Genomic DNA, 27084 nt, shown 5'->3' with positions numbered 1-27084 from the left:
TGTGAAAGCCCCAGAGAGCTCAGCGCTTGTGTGTGGCCCCGGGACAGGCCGCTCGCCGGGACAGGGAAGCGGAGGCACAAACCAGCAGGGCCGGCTTTAGGCCGATTCCCCCAATTCCCCGGAATCGGGCCCCGCAGGTAAGAGGGTAAGAAGGCCCCGTAGGGTGACCAGACAGCAAGTATGAAAAATCGGGACAGGGCGTGGGGGGTAATAGGAGCCTATATAAGAAAGAGACCCAAAAATCGGGACTGTCCCTATAAAATCGAGACATCTGGTCACCCTAGGGCCCCGCGCCTTAGGCTCACCCAGCGGCGGTCCGCTCCATGGCATTTTGGCGGCAGAGGGGGGTTTGCTCCAGGGTCTTTGGTGGCATTTCGGCCCCGGGGGGTCCTTCAGTGCCGCGGAAGACACGGCGCGGACCCCCCACCGCCGAAGTGCCGCCAAAGACCCGGACCGCCGCCAGGTATTCGAATTGGGCCCCGCAAGTGTTATACCAATAAAAACTAGCAGGATCTTATTAAAGGGGACAAGATAAAGATGCCACATTTATTATGATAACAATTTGATTTATGACCAATAACTAATATCTTAATCCTTATACACACAAATTATACCTAATACCTATACACACACACACACACACACACACACACACACACACACGTACACGTTCTGCAGCTGCTGCATAGTTACCAGTCCTGCTTGAGTTCATGGCTTGATTTCCCAGCTTGGGTTCGTAGCTTGTGGCGGTAACTGGCCAGGAAAGCCGGGCACAAGGACGAGCTGGGTCTCTGTCAGGCGCACCGATGCCCTTCCATGTTGGCAGCAGAATGTTACCCTCCTCCAAAGTTTTCCATCTCACCCATCCTTTTTGTAGGCTTTAGTTTGAATCCAGAGTCTATAGGTCTTGCTGTGTCAGGCTGCCTCTGGGTTTGGTGATTGATCACCTGTCCATTGCAGACATGACTTTCAGCCTCGGACCGGGCTTTGATCTTCCTTCTATTGCACCTTTTCTTTTAGGGTGGACTTTTCTTACTTGGTCAGGGCTCTTGTCTGCATCTTCAGCCGTTGGTGTTTGAACTCTATTTAATCAGGACAGGCTGGGGCTGGAGGTTGATTCCATCATCCATACATCCCTCATTCACACATCTGAACTAAACTAATACGATTACAGCAGGGTTTGCGAAAATGAAGGTTGCAGCAAGCCCTTACAAAATGGAGTAAGCGTTTTAAAATGGGGTTTGAATTACAATATGGCAAACAGTGAACAGAAGTTACAATATAGACAAGTGTAATAAATGGTGAACAGACGTTACAATACTGAAACAGTGCAAGTCTCCTGATTTAAGCAGGAATTGGATTGACAGTGAAACTTACAAAGGCAGCTGGCTGAACAGCTATGGCTCTTAACAAGCATCTTAACTGTTATTTAGCCAGTTATTGGGGTAACCGGTTTTATGAATGAATATTGTTTCATTCATAAAACTTTACTTATGAAGTTACATTAATAAAGTGAACAATTAAAAACAATTTCATTCATCAGTTCTACACAAGTCCTAAAGCCGGCCCTGCAAACCAGCCGCGATGGGATGGGTAGCTCCCCCAGCTGAGAGGGGACGCGGGTCCATCCGGCCTTGTCCTTACACAGGGGAGGTGGGGCCTGACCTCGAGTTACTACCCAGGGTGCAATCCCAGTGAAGACAAGGCCGCCGGGCACCAGGCACAGAGCGGGACGCGCATGCTCATGTGTGCACGCACACACACCCAGGCACGCACGCACGTCCATGCACGAGCACACCCACACACACCCACACACACACGCCCATGCACGAGCACACACCCACCCACCCACACACACACGCCCATGCACGAGCACACACCCACCCACCCACACACACACACCCATGCACGAGCACACACCCACCCACACACACACACACACCCATGCACGAGCACACACATCCATGGATGAGCACACATGCCCATGCACACACACACACACCCATGCATGAGCACACAGGTCCATGGATGAGCACACACACACCCATGCACGTGCACACACGTCCATGCACGCACACACACGCCGACCGGTGGGTCACACAAGCAAAATGTGCGAACAGTGACCGATGTGGGACTGGCTTTTGGCCAAGATGCACCTGCTCCCCCCCCCCGGCCCTGGCCAGGAACAGTCCTTTGAACCCCACGCAGGTGTTTGCTGTGTCCCAAGCCCCGTGGGCTGCGAGTCGCCGTCCCCTGGCCAGTCTGTCCTGGCGTGCCAGGCACATCACAGAGCACCGTCCCCTCCTGCTTGCCAAGCGCGGCAGGCTGAGTTCTTGCTGCCCCAGGGGAGTTGACGCCCACCTCTCCCTAGGGACCCACTGGGAAACCCACTGCTCTTTAAAATGCTCCTATGGGTTCAAAGGGTCCCTTGAGCTCCCACCACTGCCCAGGGGTTTCCATCAGCCAGGTCTCGTCCTCGGCACGACAGAGACACCTGCCTGTAACCACAATGAACGCCGAAGGTTCACAGCGGTTCATCCAGGACTGGCCACCTGTGCCACCAGCCTGCGGCCCCTTCCCTCTGTCCAGGCTCTGCGGCTGCCACTGCCCGGCCCCCTTCCCTCCATCCCACAACCCAGTGGGGCTGTTGTCACGGGGGGGGAACCTCAGGGGGACTGTGCCCCCTGCTGTGGGGGCAACCGTCTGCTCACTCGCTCTGGGCTGGAGGAAATAGGGGACGCTGAGGGGGGCAGGGCCCAATGCCCTGACCTGCCCTGACCCCAGCAATGGGGTTTAGAGAAGAGCCGGACCCCTGAGGGATGAATCTGGGGCAAAAAGCAGCTTCCGCTCTGGGGCAGAACTGGGGAAAGGAAGCAGAGCAATTCAGGGATGTCTCCCCAAAGAGTGACCAGGTGTCCCCACCCCATAGAACAGCCGCCCCCTACATGGGGGATAAACTGTGACCGATAACAATCCTGTGTGATCACAGCCCTGGCACTTGTGAGCAACCCTACAATAACAAACCCACGTGATCACGGCCCTGGCACACATGAGAACTGAAGAGCATAGGAACGACCCTACTGGGTCAGACCAAGGGTCCATCTAGCCCAGTGTCCTGTCTTCCAACAGTGGCCAATGGCAGGTGCCCCAGAGGGCATGAACAGAACAGGGAATCATCAAGTGATCCATCCCCTGTCGCCCATTCCCAGCTTCTGGCAAACAGAGGCTAGGGACACCATCCCCGCGCATCCTGGCTAATAGCCATTGATGGACCTGTCCTCCAGGAACTGATCTAGTTCTCTTTTGAACCCTGCTTTAGTCTTGGCTTCACAACACCCTCTGGCAGGGGCAGGGCCGGCTCTAGGCACCAGCAAAGCAAGCAGGTGCTTGGGGCGGCACATTTGCAGGGGCGGCATTCGGGCCATCCTTTTTATTATTTATTTTATTTTGCTTGGGGGCTGGCCACAGCGCCCCATAACACTCACTTCCTCCCCTCTCACAACCCTGCAGAACTGCAGCCACCGAGCAGCAGCGGGAGCTGAGAACCCACGGGGGGCCCTGGCAGCTGTAGTTCCTTGGTTAGCTCCCTGCCTAGAGAGCCGGCCCTGGAGCAGGGAAGGAACTACATTTCCCAGCATGCCCGTGGCTGCTAGCCACAGGAAGGGAGGGAGGGAGCAGAGACCCCATGCGCTGCACCTTGCTGTGGATGGAGAGCTGGCTGCTAGAGCGGGGGGGCCCTGGGAACGGGGAACAAGTGTGCCCAGGAGTAGGCGGCTTTGGCCCAGCTCTCCCCTTCAGAAGACAGCCCCAAATAGGGTGACCAGCCGTCCCGACCGATCTGTGGGCGGGACGCAGTTTGTCCCGATATCAGCCAGAAGCACCGTGCCGGTGTGTTTTGCTCAGCCAGCAGGACTCTGCCGACGGGCACCCCCCCCTTCCCCCCTTCCCCATGTGTCCCGATATTTTCTTCCCTGCATCTGGTCACCCTACCCCCAAAGAAAGAACTGGGGGGACTAAATGGACAGTGTAGGGATATAAAAGAAGGTACTAACAGTGATTCCCCCAAGTGACAGTGACCCCCTCATAATTTGTCCCCCACACTTTAAAATCCACAGTTTTACCAAGTACAAAAATCTCTTGGGTCTTCTGTTAAAACTTGTAAGCTACTGTCTGTAGAAACCATTGATTATATCTATCCTGTGAAAGATACTTTGTTACTATGTAAAACTGACAAACAAGTTAATTGACTTTGTTCTTGAAGTACTTGATACAATGTAAACAAACACTATAAGCTGTTAAGTGACTTTCACTTCATTCAACGGCTCCTAGGACAGACCCCCACCCTCTGTGATTAAAGGGCCGGGAGTCTCAAATGAATTAGCACACACCCCGAAAGTGGTGGAGACAGTAAATTAAAATATGGTTAAGATATGGAATGTATGTTGATGAATGCTTGATATACATGAATGGTTAGGGAAGTGCCAGCCTAGAAAGGGAGTATCCATCGGCCGAAGAATGTGTCGAGTAGGACCACCAGACAACCCCCTGAGGGTAAACTGGGATCCACCCCATCACCTGGAAGGATGAGAAACACAAACTTTGGACAGTGTGGAGCCACCAGGAATGTGCCACTTTGGACAGGAATGTGCCATCTGCTGATTGAGTCAGCAACAGCAGGATGAAACAGTTCCCATAGACTAACATAGGAATGAATTCCTATAAGAATGGACTCTCAAGACTGAGGACTTTGAGTCTCTGGTTCTGCTGCCAGCCTCCAGGAGCATCAGGTGCACCTGACACAGACTCGGCTCCATCCTCATGACCAAGATACCCGGCCAGTAACTTGGCATGAGCAACTTCTAGGCTGGTAACTATAACACCTATACAGAACTTGAATGAATGATTGTGTGAATGAACCTCTCTCTCTCTCTCTCTCTCTCTCTCTCTATATATATATATATATATATGTATGTGTGTGTGTGTGTGTGTGTGTGTGTGTGTGTGTGTGTGTGTGTATAAGAAATAAGTAGTCAAACAACGTTGTTTACTTTTATCTTTTGCTTTATCAGTATATTTACAATAAATGTGGCATCTTTGCCTTATCCCTCTTAATAAGATCCTGCTGGTTTTTATTCTATTGGTATAACACAGTGCCCCTCTCTATCTGAAGCCTAGCAAGGGAGGTACGTGGATCCCACTAGAATTTAAAATGAAAAGTAAGGGAGGGGAGGCTCTACTAGACTGGGCAGCTTTAGATACAGTACCAGGCACTTGGGAGGATTTCCACTTCTGAGCCATGGCAGCAGAAATTGACTTTTCCTTTCCAGATTTAGCTAATATTCAGAAAGGGAATCCAGCACCTGCCTTCCAGATTTGAACACATCAACATTCAGGCGTGCTCAAGCGCAATTTGGAAGACAGTGATATTGCATTGGCAAATTCCCCACAGAAACAAAGAGTGGAACAAAAGAATAATAAAGGCACCTCAACTTTTCCTCATTTATGGAGGACAGTCTTATAATATGCATCCAGATATCCTCCAATCACACAAGCTGAAAATTGTTCCACTTTACTGCAGTTCTGTAACCATATGGGAACCAATCCTGTCTGTGTTCTGTGCACATCCAAAATTCCTGCTGAATGACCTGCCCTGGGAGCAAGTTATCAGTGACCCAGGGCTGGGGCGGCAGGGGGGTGCGGGTGGGGGGAGGGCACTGGTGGGGGGGAAGGGGGGAGCCCAGGGCTGGGGCGGCAGGAGGGTGCAGTGGGGGGGCGGAGAGCCCAGGGCTGGGGTGGGGGGCAGACAACATTTTTTTTTGCTTGGGGCGGCAAAAAACCTAGAGCCGGCCCTGGCAAGGAGTTCCACAGGTTGGCAGTGCGTTGTGTGAAGAAATCCTTCCTATTGTTTGTGTTAAACCTGCTGCCGATTAATTTCATTGGGTGACCCCTAGTTCTTGTTTTATGAGGAGTAAATAACACTTCCATATACACTGTCTCCACACCAGTCAAGATTTTATAGACCTCAATCATATCTCCCCTTAGACGTCTCTTTTCCAAGTTGAAAAGCCCCAGTCTTTTCAATCTCTCCTCATACGGAAGCCATTCCATACCCCTAATCCTTTCAGTTGCTCTTTTCTGAACCTTTTCCAATTCTAATGTATCTTTTGTGAGATGAGGTGACCAGATCTGAACGCAGTATTCAAGATGTGGGTGTACCATGGATATATATACAGGAAATATGATATTTTCTGTCTTATTATCTATCCCTTTCTTAATTATTCCCAGCATTCTGTTCGCTTTTTTGACTGCCGCTGCACATTGAGTGGATGTTTTCAGAGAACTATCCACAATGACGCCAAGATCTTTCTTGAGTGGTAACAGCTAATTTAGACCCCATCATTTTATATGTCTAGTTGGGATTATGTTTTCCAATGTGCATTACTTTGCATTTATCAACACTGAATTTCATCTGCCGGTTTGTTGCCCAGTCACCCAGTTTTGTGAGATCTCTTTGTAATTCTTTGCAGTCTGCTTTGGATTTAACTATCTTGAGTAATTTAGTATTGTCTGCAAATTTTGCCACCTCACTGTTTACCCCTTTTTCCAGATCATTTATGAATATGTTGAACAGGACTGGTCCCAGTACAGACCCCTGGGGGACACCACTATTTACCTCTCTCCAGTCTGAAAACAGCCCATTTATTCCTACCCTTTGTTTCCTATCTTTCAACCAGTTACTGATCCATGAGAGCACCTTCCCTCCTATCCCATGACAGCTTACTTTGCTTAAGAGCCTTTGGTGAGGGACCTTGTCAAAGGCTTTCTGAAAGTCTAAATACACTATATCCACCAGATCCCCCTTGTCCACATGCTTGTTGACCCCCTCAAAGAATTCTAGTAGATTGGTGAGGCATGATTTCCCGTTACAAAAACTGCACAAACACAACAACTTGTGTTCATCTAGGTGTCTGATAATTCTGTTCTCTACTAAAGTTTCAGCCAGTTTGCTGGGCACTGAAGTTAGGTTTCCTGGCCTGTAACTGGCGGGATCACCTCTGGAGCCCTTTTTAAAAATTGGTGTCACATTAACTACCCTCCAGCCATCTGGTACAGAAGCTGATTTAAATGATAGGTTACAGGCTACAGTTAGTAGTTCTGCAACTCTTGGGTCACCTAACAAGAATGGCTCAGTTGTGGGGATCTCCCTCACATCTTCTGCAGTGAAGACCGATGCAAAGAATTCATTCAGCTTTTCTGCAATGGCCTTGTCGTCTTTGAGTGCTCCTTTAGCGCCTCGATTGTCCACTGGCCCCACTGATTGTTTGCCTCACTTCCTGCTCGTGATGTACTTAACAGAATGTTTGCTGTTAGTTTTTGAGTCTTTGGCTAGCTGGTCTTCAAATTCTTTTTTGGCCTTCCTCATTATATTTGCACACTTCATTTGCCAGAGTTTATGCTCCTTTCTATTTTCCTCACTAGGATTTAACTTCCACTTTTTAAAGGAGGCCTTTTTGCCTCTCACTGCTTCCTTTACTTTGTCGGCTAGCCACGGTGGCTCTCTTTTGGGCCTCTTCCTAGGTTTTTGCTTTGGGGCACACATTGAATTGGAGCCGCTATTCCGGCGTTTTGAAAAGGTTTCCTGGCAGCTTGCAGGCATCTCGGTTTTGGGACTGTGCCTTTCAATTTCCGTTTAACGAGCTTCCTGGTTTCTGTGTAGTTCCCCTTTCTGCAATGACACGCTATGGCGGCGGCTGCTCCCCCCCCGCAGAGCATGTATGTAGCAGGCTATATCCATAGATCTCAAATGCTTTACAAAAGCAGGAAAGTTTCATTATACTCGTGTTACAGATGGGGAAACTGAGGCACAGAGCCACCCGGACTTGCTCCAGATGACACAGTAAGTCAGTGGCAGAGCTGGGCCCAGAGCCCAGGTTCTGCTCAGTCCCAGGTCTGTCCCCTTTCCCCTGAATCCTGCTGCCTCTTCCCCCTGGGTACAGGGTTGGGAAGAGGGAGGTGAGCTGCTACTCTCCCCTTGGTCTCTCCACTGCAGCAATGGGGCTGTTGCCGGGTTATTGGAGCAGGCCCTGGCGCTCTCCTCTGCCCCAAAGCATTTAGAACCGAATTAATCTGGAGACAGGTGCGGTCCATCCTTCAGGCCTGACCCAAAGGCCAATGGGAGATTTGGATCCGTGTCTTGGTCACTCGGCAAAGCCGCAGATGTCCTAACCTAACCACCGCGACCTCTAGCGTGGAATACAGGGATGCACGTCCTGTCCCCCCGGCTGGGGAGACGGTGTCGCCTGCAGAGCCCTGCACTCAGCCGGTTGCTGCTTTTTGGGCACCCCGCTTTTTGGTGCCCCCAAATCTTGGCGCCCCAGGCGGCCGCCTAGTTCGCCTAGTGGTCGCACCAGCTCTGGGTGTGCCCCCCCCCCCCCCGATGTCGTGTCACTAGATGGCGGTCACTATTCCTGAGCGGCTCAGCGGGCGTCAGCTCCTGGACCAGATCCTGTCTGTGCTCCATCTGGCCCCCCATGGGTCCTCCCAGAGCCTGTTGCAAAGCTGGGGCCGTAGCCCCGATCCGGTGGGTCCATGAGAGGGCCTGGCCTGCTAGGGAGTGGGGCAGGGACTCAGTGGGGGGCGCTCTCCCCTCTCAGTCAGTGCTGGGAGCAGCAATACACCGCCCCCCCCCCCCCCCCCCCCGCTGCTCTCCCACCATTGAGCTGAGCCTGGGACCTGAAACCTGGTGCAAGGGGGGGGGGGATCCCCCCTCTGCTCCTGCCCTGATTGGCCCAGGACTGGGGGGGGGGGGCATCTGAGCAGAGCCAGACAAATGCAGAAGTTTGACGAGACGTGTGGCCCGGGGCAGAACCGAGAACATGTGGGTGACCCCAGCCCCTCGTCCTGCGGCCCCAACCCCGGCACAGCTCAGATCCCCTGCCAGGATGCGGCTGCCTCTGCTCCTCTGCTGGGCTTGGGGGGCCCTGGCTGGTCAGTGGGGACCCCCCCTGGACCTTTTCGCTACTGGGGGTAGGGATGTCATCGTAGGGTCAGAGTGGGGCAGGGGGAGACCTGATGCCAGGGATGAGGGGTGCTCAGAAGACTGGGACTGATTCATCGTGTTCCCCCCCCGCTCCGTCCTCCCCTTTCCTCCCCTCATCGCCCCCCAGCGTCTCTCACCCTCCGGCTGCTCCGAACCGCCCTCTGCCACAACGCCAGCTCCACGGACATGCAGGGGATGGCCCTGCTGGGCGACCTGGAGACCCACTCCCTGGACTGCAGCACCTGCGAGATCCGCTTCCTGCAGCCCTGGGCCCAGCAGGGCCTGACCCCGAAGCAGTGGCAGGACCTGGAGCTGCTGATCCATCGCTACCTGTCTGACTTCTTCCGTCTGGTGAACAAAGTGGTTCAGGATGAAGGAGAGGGCTGTGAGTATGGAGCAGTCTGAGGGCATCCCTCCCACTACCCGCCGGGGAGCTGAGAACTGACACACTCCCCACAGCGATTGAGTGTATCCTGGCAGGGTGGATGGAGGGCAAAACAGTCAGTCCCTGGCCCTTAGGCTGATTGAAGCCAACATTCCCTAGAAGGGAAACACCCCGTGTCCCATTCTCTACCCCACTGAGCCAGTCCTCCGGCTCTGGGGCCAGATTGTAGCCTGTGTGCCCTAGAGGGGAAAGGCCCCGTGTCCCAGCCCTGACCCTAGGCTCATGGCCACGTGTCCTACCAAAGGCCTTTGCGGAAGGAGCGTGTAGGCTGCTCACGGTGCCACCTGTCCTCCCGAACGTTGAAAACTGACACTCTGCAAACCATGAAACACCCAACACAAGAGCAGGAAATGCAGAGCTAAGATAGTGCCTCCCCCGCCCCACAACCAGCGCTGCCCCAGGGCATGGGACAGACCCAGCTCACCTCTGCTCAGCGGCTCAGCCCAGGGTCTGCGCTGGGTGTCTGGTTCTGGAGCACTAAAAACAGGTCCTGGGCGAGACTTTCTCTCAGAAACCCCTTAACCACCTGCCCCCAAATGTGCACCACAACGTCTCCCCTGCACCTTGGTGGGGCAGAGCTAGTCTCACGGCAATCTGCCTGGGCAGGTGCGTTTCACGACAGAGTGACAGCCGGCCGTGTGATCACAGCTCACAGCCGCAGGCACCGCTCGGTGACAGGGCTTAGATGGGTTCTCCTGGGGCTCCGAGGTTGCAGGCTCTCCCGCTGAGCGAGTGTGTGACTCGGTGTGTCACGCCCTGAGGTGCTGCTGAGGAAACAATCGCTCGCAGAGGTGTGAACTGTCTGTGCGCAGAGGTGCCACCGCCCGGCGTCCCGCTCCACAGACAGAACCAAGGCCCGGGGACTTTTGTAACCTTGGGAAGCCAAACGTGTCCTTACTGCCGGTGCAGAGCCGAGCTCAGGGGAGCCCAGGGGTGTAAGTGTATTGAGCCTCAGGGCCACTGTTTTCTTTTGAGCAGCACAAATAACTTTCCAAAAAACTATAGATTTAAAGCAGGTCATTTGGGGGGGTCTGTATCTCAGCAGCCCTGTGACCAGGGGACCCCAAATTTGCACCACAGACTCTGCCTCAGGCCCCGATGTAACGCAGCGATTTTCAAGCCAATCTGACTGTGCACGTGAAAAATCAGCTTGAAACAGAAACTGCAACGTACCCTTAACTCCAGCCAGGGCCGCCCCACAATCCTGCCACCATCTTGTGGCCAAACATCCACATTGCACCTGACATTTGTATTCTCCCATTCTGCCCCCGACCCTGCCCCCCTGTGACCCTCCGGACGCCCGTCCTCATCCCCCTGCCCTCCCTGCTCCAGACCCCTTTGTTACCCAGTTCTCCAGTGGCTGCGAGCTGCCCCCCAACGGCTCCTCGACTCAGTTCTGTGATGCCGGGATGAACGGCGAGGACGTCGTGAGCTTCGATGCGGACGCCGACGCCTGGCTTGCTCGGCGGTGGGGACAAGCTGGCACTCGAGGTCTGGGACCGTCTCAGCCGGGACAGGGGCATGACCACCACGCTTCAGTTTCTCCTGAGTACGACATATGTCAATCGGATCAAGAGCTTTGTCCAGCACGGGAAAGAGTCTGTGGAGAGACATGGTGAGGCTGGGACCCAGGCTCCCAAATCCCTCGAGCACCTCTCTGCCCACAGCCCCACACTGGGATCAGCTCCCCACTGCTCTCATGTCCTTCAGGCTGGGCGGTGTGCAGGGGCTGCATACAAAGGGATCTCTCACCGGGCGCAGAACTGCGGCTGCCTCTGGGGTGGGGCGTGGGGCTGGTGTCTACAGGGATCTCTGGCCTGGCGTACGGACGCAGCTACATTGAGAGTGAAGCACAGGAGCTAATTTATAGCTGCACTGCACAGCAGTTTAGGACAGGAAGTGAAGGGGTTCTGTCACGGAGTGTGGGGGGACACAGGGCCCTGCACCCCCGGCTTCCTCTGATTCACCATGACTCTCAGCCAGCCAGTAAAGCAGAAGGTTTATTTAGACGACAGGAACACAGTCCAAAACAGGTCTTGCAGGCACAGACAACAGGACCCCCTCAGTTAGGTCCATCTTGGGGTCCCCGGGCGCCCCAGCCCCCTTGCGAGGTCAGATCCCCGTCTGCCTCCCAGCCCTTCCACCAGCCAGCTCCTGGAACTCCCCTTCAGCGACCCCTCCCACAGCCTTTGTTCAGTTTCCCGGGCAAAGGTGTCACCTGGCCTCTAACTCCTTCCTGGGTTCTCATGTTACATGCTCAGGTATTCTCCCTCAAGGAAAGTCTCCCATCCCCCAGTGCAGACTATCCTAGCCACACTCCCCTGTCAGCATTCACAGACCCCAGTAAGAACAGTCCCAGTTCGTCACATCTTCCATCACAAATTGTAAGTGAATAATCCCCTCTACCCCGCCCCGTCTCTCTCCTCCTGTCTCAGAGCGGCCGGTCGCCGTGGTGTTTGCCCGAGCGCCTCCCCCAGCCGGGACCCCCGCGCCGTTACTGCTGGTTTGCCGGTGTAATGATGCTGGTTCTGGCGGGACCCAACTGAGAGTGCCAATTCAGGACAAATCGCTTAAAACAGGGTAGTTACAAACCAAGGCTGGGGTTTTTCCACCTCCAAGGCACCAAACCAGCCAGACAGAGAGGACTTTGGTCTCACCCCACTGGCTAACCACAAGTCACACAAGCAATTCCCTTAGACACTCCAGTTTCCCAGTATCACCACCAGTGCCACTCCTTATGGGGACGAATGGTTATGAAAACCAATATCCCAGTAAAAGATAAGAGGTTCTCCCAATCCCAAAGGACCAAGCCCCAGACCCAGGTCAATATACAAGTCAGATCTTACCCACAAATCACGCTGTTGCCAATCCGTTAGAATCTAAAATCTAAAGGTTTATTCATAAAAAGGAAAAAGATAGAGATGAGAGCTAGAATTGGTTAAATGGAATCAATTCCATACACTCATGGCAAAGTTCTGGGTTCAGGCTTGTAGCAGTGGTCTCTGGGGGCTTTTCCTGCATGTCCTGAGTGGGATGGGGGTGGGTCCAGGCAGCGGGATTGGGGCGGAGGGAGGCAGAGGGGGTGGGTGGGGGTGTGGAGATGGATCAGGGGAGCAGGATGGAGGAGCTGAGGGGAACGGGACAAGACTGGGATGGGGGAGCAGGACTAGAGTGGGGGGAAGCTGAGGGGATGGGAAGCTGGGGGGAGAAGGGGTGGGACTGCAGGAGAGGCTGAGGGAACAGGGTGAGGGTGGGGGCTGAGGGCAGTGGGTCGGGTGAGATGATCGGGGTGGGGGGACTGCTTGGGAGGCTACCCACACTCCTGTCCCCGTTCCCAGCACGGCACCCCCTGTTTTACAGAGCAGAGCAGGCGCTGGGGCCCCGGCCTGGTCGTGGGCATCACCCTGGGGGGTCTGGCCGTAGCCGCCGTGGCCGTGGTGCTGTGGCGGAGCAGACGCAGGTGAGTCCTCTCCCTCTCGGGGATGGGGGTGGGGCCGTTGCACCCCCTAACCCATCCCCTCTGCTCTCTCCTTCCAGGGGCTACCAGGATGTTGGACCAGGGGAGTCCAGTCCCTGAGGGGGCGGCACCGGCCCGGGCCCCGGCCCCAGCGTGGGGATCGGCCCCTCTCCTGGGGACATGGACCTTGGGGCTGGATCTGTGCCCGACTCCAGAGCTGAGGGCCCCGAGGGCAGGACTGGATTGGGGGTGGGGTGGCGCTGGGAGATCGACCCTTTGGGTGCAGGGGGATATGCCAGGGGCTGGGGGGGTGTCTGCTCCCCCAGGTTGTGCTGTGACCATTGCACATGGGGGGGCAGGTTGGGGGGGCTGGGATCCAGGGTCCCCAAGGGCCACTGCACTCACTGGGGCCAGCGCTGGCCGGTGTCACTTGGCAAAGCCCTCAGGGAGGGGCTGCAAGCCGGTAGCTCAGAACAGGGGGGCTGGGAGCCCGGACTCCTGGGTTCCCTCCCCAGCTCTGAGAGGGGAGTGGGAGCTCGGTACCAGGACTCCTGGGTTCCCTCCCCAGCTCTGGGAGGGGAGTGGGGGCTGGTGGTTAGAGCAGGGGGGGCTGGGAGCCAGGACTCCTGGGTTCTCTCCCTGGCTCTGGGAGGGGAGGGGAGTGGGGTCTAATGGATGGAGCACGACTCCCGTGCCAGAGGCTGCCCCTGTGAATGTCTGTAACGTGCTAGTAAACGATGCTCAGAGCTGCACCTCGTGTTGTTACTGCTCTGCCCCCATCTCCAGGGACCACAGGACCCCCCCAGAGTCGCTGCCCCTCGAGCCGCCCCCACCACCGGGGCCTCGCTCCTTTCACTGCAGGTCAGAGTCCTTCCAGCATCCCCGAGGGCTGCAGCATCACCAACAGGCTGGGCTGGCGCTCTGGGGTGTCACCCCCTCTCCTCCCCCAGACCCCCCAACCCCTGCCTCCTGCGCAATGGGACAATGACCAGCCCCCCAAGGAGCTCTGAGCCCCGGGGCTGGAAGGCGGCTCTTGGGGGGGGGGGTCGGGTGGCCCAAAAGGTTAAATTTACCCCCACACTCCTGGGGTCAGAGGGGCCTTGGTGTGTCCTGCTCCATCTGCTGCTGCGGGGACCTGGGTCCCCCCCTCCCTGGAAAGTGCCTGGCGACTGCTGACACTGCCCAGCCCTGGTGCTCATTGGCCAATCCCTGGGGTGATGGGCAGCATGGGGTAAGAGCCAATGGGTGTGGGGGGCACCCCTCGGGGGATGGGCCTGGGTCAGAGCCCCCCCCCCCCCCAGGGCAGAGAGCCGGGACGTGAGAAGGGGAACGGGAGGCTGGGCTGAGCCCGAACCCCCCAAACTCCTGTTTTCACAGAGGCGTAGTCTGACTCTGCCAGGACCCTGATGCTGCCGGGGGTCGGGGGCTTCGTGCTGGGGCTGATCTCCCTGGCGCCCGGACTCCTCACCTACCTGAAGACTAAGGGAGGTGCCTGGCTCTGGGCGGGAACCGCAGCACCAGGGTGTGTGGTCAGGTGGGCTGCGGGAATCGGGGCCTGGGCTCCCCGTGCCAGAGGAACCCAGCCCCCCCGTGCCAGACACACTGTAATCTGCCCTGTAAGTGACCCATCCACGGCCTGGGGAGCAGACCGGCGTGGGAAACACCAGGCACAGTGCAAATGGTTCCCAGCAGCGAGCACAAGGGGGACCTGCCCTGTCGGGAGCCGGACGCGCCCGCACTGCTGGAGGGGCCTAGAGGAGACTGAAAAGGACGCTGAGGCCATGGCTGGCCACGAGCAGTGCAGTGTGGGGAACTGCGCCCACCCCCTTTGTGTATGTAGCTCGGCCTGACCCCTGCACCCAGGCCTGGCTCCTACAGCCCTGGGGGGGGGGGGGGGGCCCGCTGGGCAGGCCCTCCCTGAAGGGTTCATTGAACAGCACAGGCCAGCACCAGGTCCCTGCAGATCCTGGATCCCAGCGATCCCACAGCGCCCCCCCAAGTGTCCAACATGCCCCCAGCGTCCCAGAGGGAGGAGAATCCCACCCCCCACCCAGGGCCCCGATCTCCCACGGCCCCAATTCAGTCCTGCCCTCGGGGCCCTCAGCTCTGGAGCCGGGCACAGATCCAACCACAAGGTCCTAGAACGATGCTGCCTCTGGCGGGACACAACTGAGAGTATCAATTCAGGACAAATCGCTCAGAGCAGGGCAGTCACAGCCCAAGGCTGGGGTTTTTCCACCTCCAAGGTACCAAACCAGCCAGACAGAGAGGACTTTGGTCTCACCCCACTGGCTAACCACAAGTCACACAAGCAATTCCCTCAGATACTCCAGTTCCCAGTATCACCACCAGCACCGCTCCTTATGGGGATGAATGGTTATGAAAACCAAGACCCCAGTAAAAGAAAAAGGTTCTCCTGATCCCAAAGGACCAAGCCCCAGACCCAGGTCAATAGACAAGTCAGATCTTACCCACAAATCACGCTGTTGCCAATCCTTTAGAATCTAAAATCTAAAGGTTTATTCATAAAAGGAAAAAGATAGAGATGAGAGTTAGAATTGGTTAAATGGAATCAATGACATCCAGTAATGGCCAAGTTCTTGGTTCAGGCTTGTAGCAGTGATGTAATAAACTACAGGTTCAAATCAAGTCTCTGGAATACATCCCCCGCTGGGATGGGTCCTCAGTCCTTTGTTCAGAGCTTCAGCTTGTAGCAAAGTTCCTCCAGAGGTGTGAAGCAGGATTGAAGACAAGATGGAGATGAGGCAGCTGCCTTTTGTAGCCTCTTCCAGGTGAAAGAACACCTCTTTGTTCTTACTGTGGAAAATTAGAGCAAAATGGAGTTTGGAGTCACATGGGCCAGTTCCTGCATACTTTGCTGAGTCTCAAGGCATATTTGCCTTCTCTCAATGGGTCAGTTGTAGCTGATGGTCCTTAATGGGCCATCAAGCAGGCCAGGCAGAGCTAACAGCAGCTTGTCTGGGATGTCTCCCAGAAGCATAGCACAAGTTTAAAATACAGACAGTATAGAGTTATTATTCATAACTTCAACTACAAGATTGATACACACATATAAACAGCATCATCATAACCAGCCAATCGTAACCTCCTCATAGACACCTTATTTGACCTCCTTTATACAAGATTTGGTGCCACTACAGGACCTTGGTTGCAACAATGATCGATATGGTCCCAGTTCACATCAATAACGTCACAGGTTCAAGTCTCCAGGAGAGGGGCCGATCCCCACGCCGGGGCTGGTCCTGACCCCTCAGGGCCTGGACTCCCCTGGTCTAATGTCCTGGTAGCCCCTGGAAGGAGAGAGCAGAGGGGATGGGTTAGGGGGTGCAACGGCCCCACCCCCACCCCAGAGAGGGAGAGGACTCACCTGCGTCTGCTCTGCCACAGCACCACGGCCACGGCGGCTACGGCCACAACCCCCAGGGTGATGCCCATGACCAGGCCGGGGCCCCAGGGCCTGCTCTGCTCTGTAAAACAGGGGGTGCCGTGCTGGGAACGGGGACAGGAGTGTGGGCCCTGTGCCCTCAATGAACCCCTGCATTACCCCCATACTCTCTACCCCCACCCCACTGCCCTCAGCCCCCCATCCTGTTCCCTCTGCCTCCCCCGCAGTCCCCCCTGCACCTCCCACCCCAACCCACTGCCCTCAGCCCCCCACCCTGTTCCATCAGTCTCCCCCACAGTTCCACCCCTTCTCCCCCCACCTTCCCACCCCCTCGGCTTCCCCCCACTCTAGTCCTGCTCCCCCATCCCAGTCTTGTCCCGTTCCCCTCAGCTCCTCCATCCTGCTCCCCCTGATCCATCTCCACACCCCCACCCACCCCCTCTGCCTCCCTCCGCCCCAATCCCACTGCCTGGACCCACCCCCGTCCCACTCAGGACGTGCAGGAAAAGCCCCCAGAGACCACGACCGCCCCCCCCCCCCCGGGGACGTGCACCTACCCCAGGGGATCAGCAGGCTCCGGCCCCCCAGGCTGCTGTGCTGCACCCGGCAGGCATAGCTGTGCCCGGCGCCCGGCCCCACGGCCAGGGAGCTGCGCAGCTGGTAGGTCAGGTCCGCGTTGGGCAGGATCCCGCTGGAGTTCAGCCGCCCGCCCGGCCCCACCTCCTCCCCGTCCTGCAGCCAGGCCACGCGGACGGGCCGGGGGTAGAAACCGGTGACCCGGCAAACCAGCAGTACCGGCGCGGGGGTCCCGGCTGGGGGAGGCGCTCGGGCAAACACCACGGCGACCGGCCGCTCTGAGACAGGAGGGAGAGAGACGGGGCGGGGGAGAGGGGACGGTTCAGCCTGAGCCTCAGGGACTCACTAGCCAAGCCCAGCTCCATTCCCCGGGGTCAGGCGTTGGCCCCGCTGTCCTGGCCAGATCCTGCAGTTACCAGTGGTGACTGAATCCCCCTTCACTTCCTGTCCTAAACTGCTGTGCAGTGCGGCCATGAAATGGCTACTGTGCTGCACCCCAGATATAGCTGCATTTTTACACCAGGCAAGGGGTCCCTGTACAAACGGCCCCCTGCCCCACCCCAGATGTGGCTGCATATCAGTACCAGGCGAGGGATCTTTGTATAAGCAGTCCCCAGCCCAACCCCAGAGATGGCTGCATATGAGCATTGGGTGTGGGATCCCTGTATAAACAGCAAACACACCCTACCCCAGAGGCAGCTGCATCTCAGCGAGCGGGGAGTGGTGTCCAGCCTCACCTTGCCTCTCCAGAGACTCGTTCGCATACAGGACAAAGCTCTTGAGCTGATTGACACACGTTGTTCTCAGGAGAAACTGAAGCGTGATGCTTGCGCCCTTATCCCGGTTGAGAAGGTCCCGGGTGTACAGCGCAGCCACATTGTCCTCCTGCCGAGCGACCCATTTGCCTCCGTCCATGTCGAAGCTGATGAAGTCCTCCCCGTTCACCGCAGCCTCATAGAATCCCCTCGAGGAGCCGTTGGGGGGCAGCTCACAGCCGAGGGAGACCTGGGTAACAAAGGGGTCTGGAACAGGAAGGGCAGGGGGATGAGGACGGGCGTCCAGAGGTCCCAGGAGGGGGCAGAAACAGAGGGACGGGGGAGTAAAGACATAACGTCAGATGCCATGAGGATATTGGGACACACAACGGCGGCAGGATTGTGGGGCGGCCCTGGCTGGAGTTAGGGGTAAGTTGCAGTTTCTGTTTGTCACGGAGTCCCCGGGCGATGCTGGAACTGCTCCCTGCGAAGCCAGCCAGGACTCTGGGGAGCCTCCTCTCTGGGAGCAGACTGTCTCCAGGGCAAGAAGCTCACACGGCTTCACCTTCCTGGGTCTGACCTTGGAGTATTCAGCTTCCCCTGCCCCACCGTGCGCTTCCCGCAGCGAGTCCACCCGGGCAGGGTCCTGGGGCAGCCAGAGGGTCCTGCACCCCCCACTTCGCAGTCAGACGTGACTCAGCCAGCCGGGAAAACAGCAGGTTTATTAGGCGACAGGAACACGGCGTAGGGCAGAGCTCGTTAGCACAGGAATCAGTGACTTTCAGCCAAGTCCACCCTGAGGGGAGGGGAACCCAGAGCCAGGGCTCTGCCCTCCCCCTGTGCCCCAAGCCAGCCCAGACAGACTCCCTTCCAGCTGCCTGGCCCCTGCCCGGCCCCTTGCTCCTCCTCCGGCCTTTGTCCTGCTTCCAGGCCAAGAGTCACCTGGTCGCATCCCCCTCCTGGCAGTGGCATAGCCAGGTTTTAAGAGCAGGGGGAGCAATCATAAAAAAGGCGCCCCCCTTGGCTCCTCCTCTGGCCACGCCCCCCTTGGCTCCTCCTCTGGCCACGCCCCCCTTGGCTCCTCCTCTGGCTGCTCCGCGCCCACCCAGCTCCTCTCCCACGCCCGCCCCATCTCATCCCTGCTGCCATTGGCCATGGCCAGCCCTTCCCCCGCCCCTCTCCTGCCGGTGCCCGGTGCCCGCCGGGCCGGGGCTCGCAGCTCGGTGGGCTGAGCAGCAAGCGCCTGCCCGCCCGCCCGCCCGCGCCCGCCCGCGCTCCTCGCCCCACTCCGGCAGCCGGGCTGTTGCCATCAATTATTAATCGGCTGCCAGCAGCCGCGGCGGGGAGCGGGAGCAGCCGCGATGAGGGCGGCAGGGAGGGCAGGAGGAGGGGAGTGTGTGTGCGAGCTGCGCCTGGCTCACTGAGGCCGGCGGCAGCCGCCTCGCCGGGAAGGGCCGCCGCCCCGGAGGACACGGGAGGATGAGAGAGGAGCGGGCCCCACCCGCTGGCGCCATATAAGGTAACCCCTAAGGCGCCGCTTTTGAAAAATGTGCTGAGGGGAAGCGGCTGCTTCCCCTGCACCCCACTAGCTACGCTACTGCCTCCTGGGTCTCAGGTTACGTAGGGGCGGCCATAGATCCCTGCAGGCAGCTGGAGCAGCCCCCCCAAGTCACACCCCCTTATTCCCACCTCCTAGACCAGCAGTGGGGTGCCGAGTCTTCATTCATTCACTCTGATTTCAGGCTTCGCGTGCCAGTCATACGTGTTAACGTTTCTAGAAGGTCTCTCTGTAAGGCTCTCTATTATCTAACCACACTACTGTTATCTGTAAAGTAAACAAGGGGTCCCAAGTGCTTCAGAAGCGCTAGAAGGCAGGCAGAAGGGCAAACGCAGCGTGGTCGGCTATAAGCCATTTTAAGATGGGGGTGCTGAGCCGCCTCGTGTGCAACCCGCACTGTCCCAGGCTGGGGACAGTGGGCCACAGCGGGGAGGCTGCGGAGCACTGATCCAAGGCCAGGAGCAGAGCCCAGGGGGGCCTGCTGGGACTCCAGGCCGGAAAGCAGGCTGAGCAAGGCTGGCGATCCAGACCCCGGCTGGCAGGAGGTCAGCGGCTGGAACCCCAGGTTGGCAGCTGAGGTGAGTGGAGTTGGCGGCTGGTAGGGCTGAGCAGGCCGGAGGCCCGGACCCTGTCTGGCAGGGGGCCTGCGCTGGGACTCCAACCAGAAGCAAGGGGAGTGGGGCTGCGGCAGGGACCCCAGCTGGCAAAGGGCCAGCAGCCGGAACCCCAGAGCAGGGACTGAGGGGCTCAGCCCGCTGCTGCTCTGGGGTTTCGGCCGCTGGCTCCTGCCAGCCATGGTCTCAGCCTGCTGCCAGCCTGGGGTTCCTTCACCCAGGCCGGCAGCGGGCGCTGAGTGGGACTGGCGGTGGGACCCCGGCTGGCAAGGGGCCAGCAGCAGGAACCCCAGAGTGGCGGCGGGCTGAGCGGCTCAGCCCGCTGCCGCGTGCCATCAAAAATCGGCTCGCGTGCCCCCTTTAGCACGCGTGCCGTAGGTTGCTAACCCCTGACCTAGACATTGGTGCAATACACGGGGCGACTGAGGCACACACAGCATTCATGCAAAACAGTAAGACTCACATAGACTCACATACAACATAAGGGAAAATCCCCACTTCGTCACACTCTTTAAAGCTGATTTTTTCACGTGCATAGTCAGATTGTCTCGAAAATCGCTACATTACATCAGTGCCTGAGGCAGAGTTTGTGGTGCAAATTTGGGGCCCCTTGGTTACGGGGTGTCACGGAGTAGGGGGGGACTCAGGGCCCTGCACCCCCGGCTTCCTGCGATTCACCATGACTCTCAGCCAGCCAGTAAAGCAGAAGGTTTATTTAGACGACGGGAATACAGTCCGAGACAGGTCTTGCAGGCACAGACAACAGGATACCCCTCAGTTAGGTCCATCCTGGGGTCCTCGGGCACCCCAGCCCCCCTCCAGAGGTCAGAGCCCTCCCTGCCTCCAGCCACCTCACCAGCCAGCTTCCCAGACTCTGCCTTCAGCGACCCCTCCCACAGCCTTTGTTCAGTTTCCCGGGCAAAGGTGTCACCTCGCCCCAGCCCCCTCCTGGGTTCTCATGTTACAGGCTCAGGTATTTCCCTTCAGTCATTCTCCCATCCCCCAACGCAGACCATCCCAGCCACACTCCCCTGTCAGCACTCACAGACCACAGTAAGAACAGTCCCAGTTCGTCAAATCTCCCCCCTTAGAGACCGAACTGAGCGGGGTCACTTCAGCCAGTGACCCGGGGAAGTTCGAACCTACCCCCGTTCCCATGGATGCCCCCGCATCCCTCCCATTCCTTGGTGAGAATTACACCAGGCCCCTCCAGTTTCACGTCCCCCCTTAGGTCGGGGGTGCTCGAGGGCATTCGCAGTTCGCATGGGGGAAGGGTTATGCGGCCTGTGCCCTTTTCCCACCCCAATACCCCTGGGGTTCCAACTGGGCTGTGGTCTTCTCCCAGCGCTCCCGTCTGGAGGTCTGTGCTTCGGGCTCTCTTGGTTCAGAGCCCCCCTTTTAACCTTGGCCACCCTCCGGAAAGGCTCCTCTACACTGGGCAAGGGTCCTAAAGCCGTTTTCCCCTTGTCCCGGGCCTTCCTCCCCCTCTGACAGGGGTCACAGGATCGGCAGTACTGCCGGACAGTAACAAAGACCCCAGGCCAGTAAAAGCTCCGTAGCAGCCTCTGCTGGGTACGCCAGGCTCCCTGGTGCCCTGAGAGGGGGGTGTCATGGGCCCGGCACAGCAGCTGGCGGCGATACTTCTGGGGTACCACCAGCTGCCTCCTGATCCCCCCGACTCCATTTTCCCTGGGGGAGCCCATTCTCGGTACAGGAACCCCTTCTCCCACAGGAACCTTTTCCGGCCGCCTCTCCCCATGGTCTGTACCGCACCGAGGTCGGCCAGGTCCCTTATCTTCCGTAAGGAGGGATCTTTTTGCACCTCGGCCTGGAACTCAGCAGCTGGGACAGGGATGGCCACCTGTTCTCTCTCGCCGGCTGGGTCTGAAGCCGCAGCCTCCCTGAGCCGTGTCCCTGGGTGTTCCCTCCCCACCATGTTAGGGTCCTGCGCCTTGGGCAAGGCATCCTCCCCAAGGTCAGGGCGCAGTGCTCCTCGCCGGCTCTGACTGCGGGTCACAACCAGTGCATTCTGGGGGTTGCTTGGCCAGTCCTCCAGGTCCCCCCCCATCAACACCTCAGTGGGCAAATACGGGTGTACCCCCACGTCCTTGGGGCCCTCCTTGGGCCCCCACTTCAGGCGTACCCTCGCCACAGATACCTTGAATGGGGTCCCACCCACCCCCGTCAGAGTCAGGAAGGTGTTGGGCACCATCAGATCTGAGGCCACCACCTCGGGCCGGACCAGTGTCACCTCTGCGCCCGTATCCCAGTATCCATCGACCTTCCTCCCATCCACCTCCAGGGGAACAAGGTACTCTCTCCGGAGGGACCGCCCCGCGCCCACCGTATAAACCAAAAACCCTGAGTCTGGAGCATCCAGCCCCCCAGAGGAGCTGGCCTGGAGCTCTCCTCCCTCCTTAGCAGGTGGTACTCTGCCAGCCCCCCTTCCCTGGGAGTGCTGCCTCTCGCCCGGCTGGGTCTCTACCCAGTCAACCCTCTGTGGGTTTGGTCTGCTCAGTCTGTCCCTGAGCCTGGGGCACTGGGCCCGTATGTGACCTCTCTGGTCACAGTGATAGCAGACCATGTCCCGTGGGTCCCCTCGAGCGGGTCCGATGGACCTGACGCTGGATCTTCCCCTTTGGTGGGGTTTCTCCCTATTTTCCCGCTGGGATGGCCCATGGTGACTCTCGCTCTGCGTTGTGGTGGGACTGTTCCTTTGGGACTCCTCCCTGCCAGCCCCTGACCGGCTCTTCACAAACTCATCGGCCAGCCGGCCTGCATGTCGCGGGTTCTCTGGTTTTTTGTCCCTCAACCACAGCCTCAGGTCGGATGGGCACCGCTCATACAGTTGCTCCAATACCAGCAGTTTAACCAGGTCCTCCTTTGTCTGGGCCCCATCAGCCCACTTGCTGGCGTATCCTTCCATGCGGACGGCTAGTTGCAGGTATGAGATCTCAGGGGTTTTATCCTGACTCCGGAACCTTTCCCGGTACATCTCAGAAGTCAGCCCAAACTCACGTAGCAGGGCCTTTTTGAATAGCTCGTAGTTCCCTTTCTCCGCCTCTTCCAGTTGGCGGTACAAGGCCACGGCTTTGGGGTCCAGTAAGGGGGTGAGAACCCGGAGTCTGTCTGCAGGATCAACCTGGTGCAGCTCGCAGGCCGTCTCAAAGGCATCCAGGAAGTCATCCATGTCCTCCCCCTCCTTACGTGGGGCCAGGATGCACTTATCAAAGCTCCGTGCAGTCCTGGGTCCCCCCTCACTCACCGCAGCCGGGGGCTCGCGGCCCTTCAGCCTCGCCAGCTCCAGTTCATGATGCCTTTGTCTCTCATTCTCCTCCCGTTCATGCTGCCTCAGTTTCTCTTTCTCCTCCCGTTCATGCTGTCTCTGTTGTTCACGATCCTCCAGCTCTCTCAGTTTTAGCTCTATCTCCCATTCCAGCCCATTCCGCTCCACGGATGCTGCGCGTGGCCGGGAGGATCCCCTGCTGGCCGGGGGGGTCCCTGCGCCCTCGGTATTTGCTGGGCTCCTCCCCACCCTTCCCCTAGGCATAGGAAGGAGGGGTCTCGGGAAGCCCTCAGCAGCCGGCTGACCACTCCCAGATGGGACAGACACTGGGGCCTGCGCTGCATCTGCCAGGCTGCTTCCCTCAGAGACAGGAATCAGTTCATTCGCGCGATCTCCCTTCTCCAGCTGGGCAATGAGCTGTTCTTTGGTGAGCCTCCCAATGCGCACCCCCCTCTGCTTGCACAGCTCCACCAGGTCGCTCTTAAGCCGCTTGGCATACATCTTCCTGCTGGCCACTCACAGGCCTGTGTGCTCACCGCTCCCCACAGTCTCCAGGGAGACCCCTAGTGTGCCAGCCCTTCTCGAGGTCACCACCTCTCTGCCAGGGTCGAGCTGCAGACTCCTCCGCCCCTGGGACCACTCGCTGCGATCCCCCGGGGGACCCTGTTACTGTAAAAGTCCTTCTCGCTGGTCACACACTCCCAGGGGTGATAACCGTCTCTCTCTGACTCCTCAGCACGCCTGGTCCCCGTCAATCCCCCTTCGTTTTACTGCTCCCCAGTCACTTACTGCAGGAAGCGCCGTCCACGGGGTGCAGTAGATCCCACCGCTGCCACCAGTTGTCACGGAGTAGGGGGGGACTCAGGGCCCTGCACCCCCGGCTTCCTGCGATTCACCATGACTCTCAGCCAGCCAGTAAAGCAGAAGGTTTATTTAGACGACGGGAATACAGTCCGACACAGGTCTTGCAGGCACAGACAACAGGATACCCCTCAGTTAGGTCCATCCTGGGGTCCTCGGGCACCCCAGCCCCCCTCCAGAGGTCAGAGCCCTCCCTGCCTGCCACCTCACCAACCAGCTTCCCAGACTCTGCCTTCAGCGACCCCTCCCACAGCCTTTGTTCAGTTTCCCGGGTAAAGGTGTCACCTCGCCCCAGCCCCCTCCTGGGTTCTCATGTTACAGGCTCAGGTATTTTCAGTCAGTCTCCCATCCCCCAATGCAGACTATCCCAGCCACACTCCCCTGTCAGCACTCACAGACCACAGTAAGAACAGTCCCAGTTCGTCACACGGGGTTTCTGAGATAAAGACCCCCCCAAATGACCTGCTTTCAAAGGCTCAGGGTACACGTCAGGAAAGACCAGGAGCCTCCGCTCAGGGAGTGGGGCACGGGGCCTTTCCACTCTAGGAAGTGCAGGCTACAATCTGGCCCCAGATCTGGGGTGGAGAATGGGACACGGGTGTTTCCCCTCTGGGGGACGCCGGCTCCAATCAGCCAAAGGGCCAGGGACTGGCTGTCTTGCCCCCAATGACACACTCAGTGGCTGTGGTGAGTGTGTCAGTTCTCAGCACCCCGGGTGGGTGGGGGGAGGGATCCCCTCAGACCTCCATACTCACAGCCCTTTCCCTGCTGCTGAGCTATTCTGTTCACTTTAAAGATGAAGCTGAACAGGGAGCGATGGATCAGCAGCTCCAGGTCCTGCCACTGCTTCGGGGTCAGGCCCTGCTGGGCCCAGGGCTGCAGGAAACGGATCTCGCAGGTGCTGCAGTCCAGGGAGTGGGTCTCCAGGTCGCCCAGCAGGGCCATCCCCTGCATGTCCGTGGAGCTGGCGTTGTGGAAGACGTCGATTTGGAGCAGCCGGAGGGTGACAGACGCTGGTGGGAGAGGAGGGGAGGCTGGGGCAGGGGGCAGGGAACAAGTGGAGGACAAAGCGGGTGGGGAGAGAGATTAATGAGTCTCTGTCCCATGAACAATCCTGCACTATGGGGTCTCCCTGCTGATCCCTAACCTGCCTCCCCCGTCCTACTCCCCCAGCCAGGGTCACTAGCCCAGCGTGGTACTTCCCCACCCTGCCCCTAGTACTACACCATCCCCGGTAGCAAAAACAGAGAGGGGTCCCCACTTATCGGCCAGGGCCCCCCATACCCAGGGGAGGAGCAGCAGAGGGAGCAACATCCTGGCAGGGGAAGGGGGATCCAGGTTCTGGCAGACGTCAGAGCTGCTGCAAGACGAGAGGCCCAGGATCCCCATGTGCTTTCAGTTCCTCCACAGCTTTCAGTTCCTCTGTGGTCAAAGTGGGGATTGTCCCTTGTTATGTTGTATGTGAGTCTCTGTGAGTCTTACTGTTTTGCATGAGAGCTGCGTGTGCCTCAGTTTCCCTGTGTATTGCACCAATGTCTAGGAGGTGGGAATAAGGGGGTGTGACTTGTGGGGGCTGCTCCAGCTGCCTGCAGGGATGCTATGGGTGCCCCTTTGTAACCTGAGACCCAGGAGGGGGATGTGACCAGGTGACTCTTGGCCCGAAGCGAGACAAAGGCCGGAGGAGGAGCAAGGGGACGGGCAGGGGCCAGGCAGCTGGAAGCGAGTCAGTCTTGGCTGGCTTGGGGCGCAGGGGAAGGGCAGAGCCCTGGCTCTGGGTTCCCCTCCCCTCAGGGTGGACTTGGCTGAAAGTCACTGATTTCTGTGCTAACGAGCTCTGCCCTACGCCGCGTTCCTGTCGCCTAATAAACCTGCTGTTTTCCCGGCTGGCTGAGTCACGTCTGACTGCGGAGTTGGGGGGCAGGACCCTCTGGCTGCCCCAGGACCCCGCCTGGGCGGACTCGCTGTGGGAAGCGCATGGAGGGGCAGAGGATGCTGAATGCTCCAAGGTCAGACCCAGGAAGGTGAAGCCGTGTGAGCTTCTTGCCCTGGAGACAGACTGGTCCCAGAGAAGAGACTTCCCCAGAGTCCTGGCCGGCTTCGCAGGGAGCAGTTCCAGGGCAGGGGTGGCCAACCTGTGGTTCCGGAGCTGTATGTGGCTCTTCAGAGGTTAATACGCGGCTCCTTACCTAGGCACTGATTCCGGGGCTGGAGCTATAGATGCCAACTTCCCATGTGCTGGGGGGTGCTCCCTGCTCAACCCCCTGCTCTGCCCCAAGCCCTGCCCCCACTCCACCCCTTCCCCTGAGCCTGCCACGCCCTCACTCCTCCCCTGTCTCCCCCATCCCCCCCATAGCCTCCTGCACACGTGAAACACCTGATTGCGGTGGAAGGAGGCGCTGATTGGTGGGGGCAGCCGGCAGGCAGGAGGCACTGGGGAGCGGATGGGGGGCAGCTAACGTGTTACTGTGGCCTCGTGACTATGTGACACGCCGCAACTTTCAGTTCCTCCGCAGCCCACATGCCTCTCCGCCAACGTCTCTCTCTGTCTGTTTGCTCAGCTCTGTGCCCCAGCTGCCAGTCGCGGGAACCCTGTGGGGGCAACCATGCTGGAACACCGGGGCAATCGGGCATCCCTAAATGCCAGGGGAGAGCCCCAGTGCCCCCGCCCCGCCCCCTGCAGCACAGCCCCTAGCGCCGCTCTGGGGCAATGGGGAGCCCTGACTGCCCGGGCAGAGCCCCCTGCTGCCCCCGCCCCACTCCCTGCAGCCCAGCCCCTAGCGCTGCCCTGGGGCCATGGGGAGCCCTGACTGCCCGGGGAGAGCCCCCTGCTGCCCCCGCCCCGCTCCCTGCAGCCCAGCCCCTAGCGCCGCCCTGGGGCCATGGGGAGCTCTGACTGCCCGGGCAGAGCCCCCTGCTGCCCCCCGCCCCGCCCCCTGCAGCCCAGCCGGCCTGCATGTCGCGGGTTCTCTGGTTTTTTGTCCCTCAACCACAGCCTCAGGTCGGATGGGCACCGCTCATACAGTTGCTCCAGTACCAGCAGTTTAACCAGGTCCTCCTTTGTCTGGGCCCCATCAGCCCACTTGCCC

At 58.4% G+C, this 27084-nt stretch overlaps 2 protein-coding genes and 1 pseudogene across 2 annotated transcripts in view; 1 reads left to right on the top strand and 2 right to left on the bottom strand.

Moving 5' to 3' along the window:
• Positions 1–5078: 5078 nt before the first annotated feature.
• Positions 5079–27084, bottom strand: part of LOC135887747 (class I histocompatibility antigen, F10 alpha chain-like) — a 265826-nt gene continuing 243820 nt past the window's right edge. The window contains exon 8 of the mRNA XM_065415484.1: positions 5079–5148. Within this exon, the coding sequence (XP_065271556.1) occupies positions 5130–5148 (19 nt within the window). The 3' untranslated portion in view covers positions 5079–5129. The remainder of the gene's footprint in view (positions 5149–27084) is intronic.
• Positions 8943–13062, top strand: LOC135888061 (antigen-presenting glycoprotein CD1d-like; annotated as a pseudogene).
• LOC135888348 (antigen-presenting glycoprotein CD1d-like) lies at positions 16214–25312 on the bottom strand. Its single transcript, XM_065416155.1, has 6 exons — positions 25267–25312; positions 24754–25035; positions 17662–17946; positions 16906–17202; positions 16331–16430; positions 16214–16253 (listed from the first exon to the last, which is right to left on the bottom strand). Exons 1-6 carry the CDS (start codon positions 25310–25312, stop codon positions 16214–16216), a joined length of 1050 nt encoding a protein of 349 aa, XP_065272227.1.

Source organism: Emys orbicularis, chromosome 13, assembly GCF_028017835.1.
Source record: "Emys orbicularis isolate rEmyOrb1 chromosome 13, rEmyOrb1.hap1, whole genome shotgun sequence".
NCBI classification, from domain to species: Eukaryota; Metazoa; Chordata; order Testudines; family Emydidae; genus Emys; species Emys orbicularis.
The sequence above is the reverse complement of the archived record's forward strand: the minus strand, read 5'-3'. Positions and strand labels throughout refer to the sequence as shown.

What these genes read in the sequence shown, in the direction of transcription:
- LOC135888348 (XM_065416155.1), bottom strand. Translation starts at nt 25,312, where the DNA reads ATGTTGCTCCCTCTGCTGCTCCTCCCCTGGGTATGGGGGGCCCTGG. An exon ending in CGAGTCTCTGGAGAGGCAAG is followed by an intron (nt 17,203 to 17,661) that starts GTGAGGCTGGAC and finishes CTCCTGTCTCAG; the next exon opens with AGCGGCCGGTCGCCGTGGTG. An exon ending in CTGTGGCAGAGCAGACGCAG is followed by an intron (nt 16,254 to 16,330) that starts GTGAGTCCTCTC and finishes CTCTCCTTCCAG; the next exon opens with GGGCTACCAGGACATTAGAC.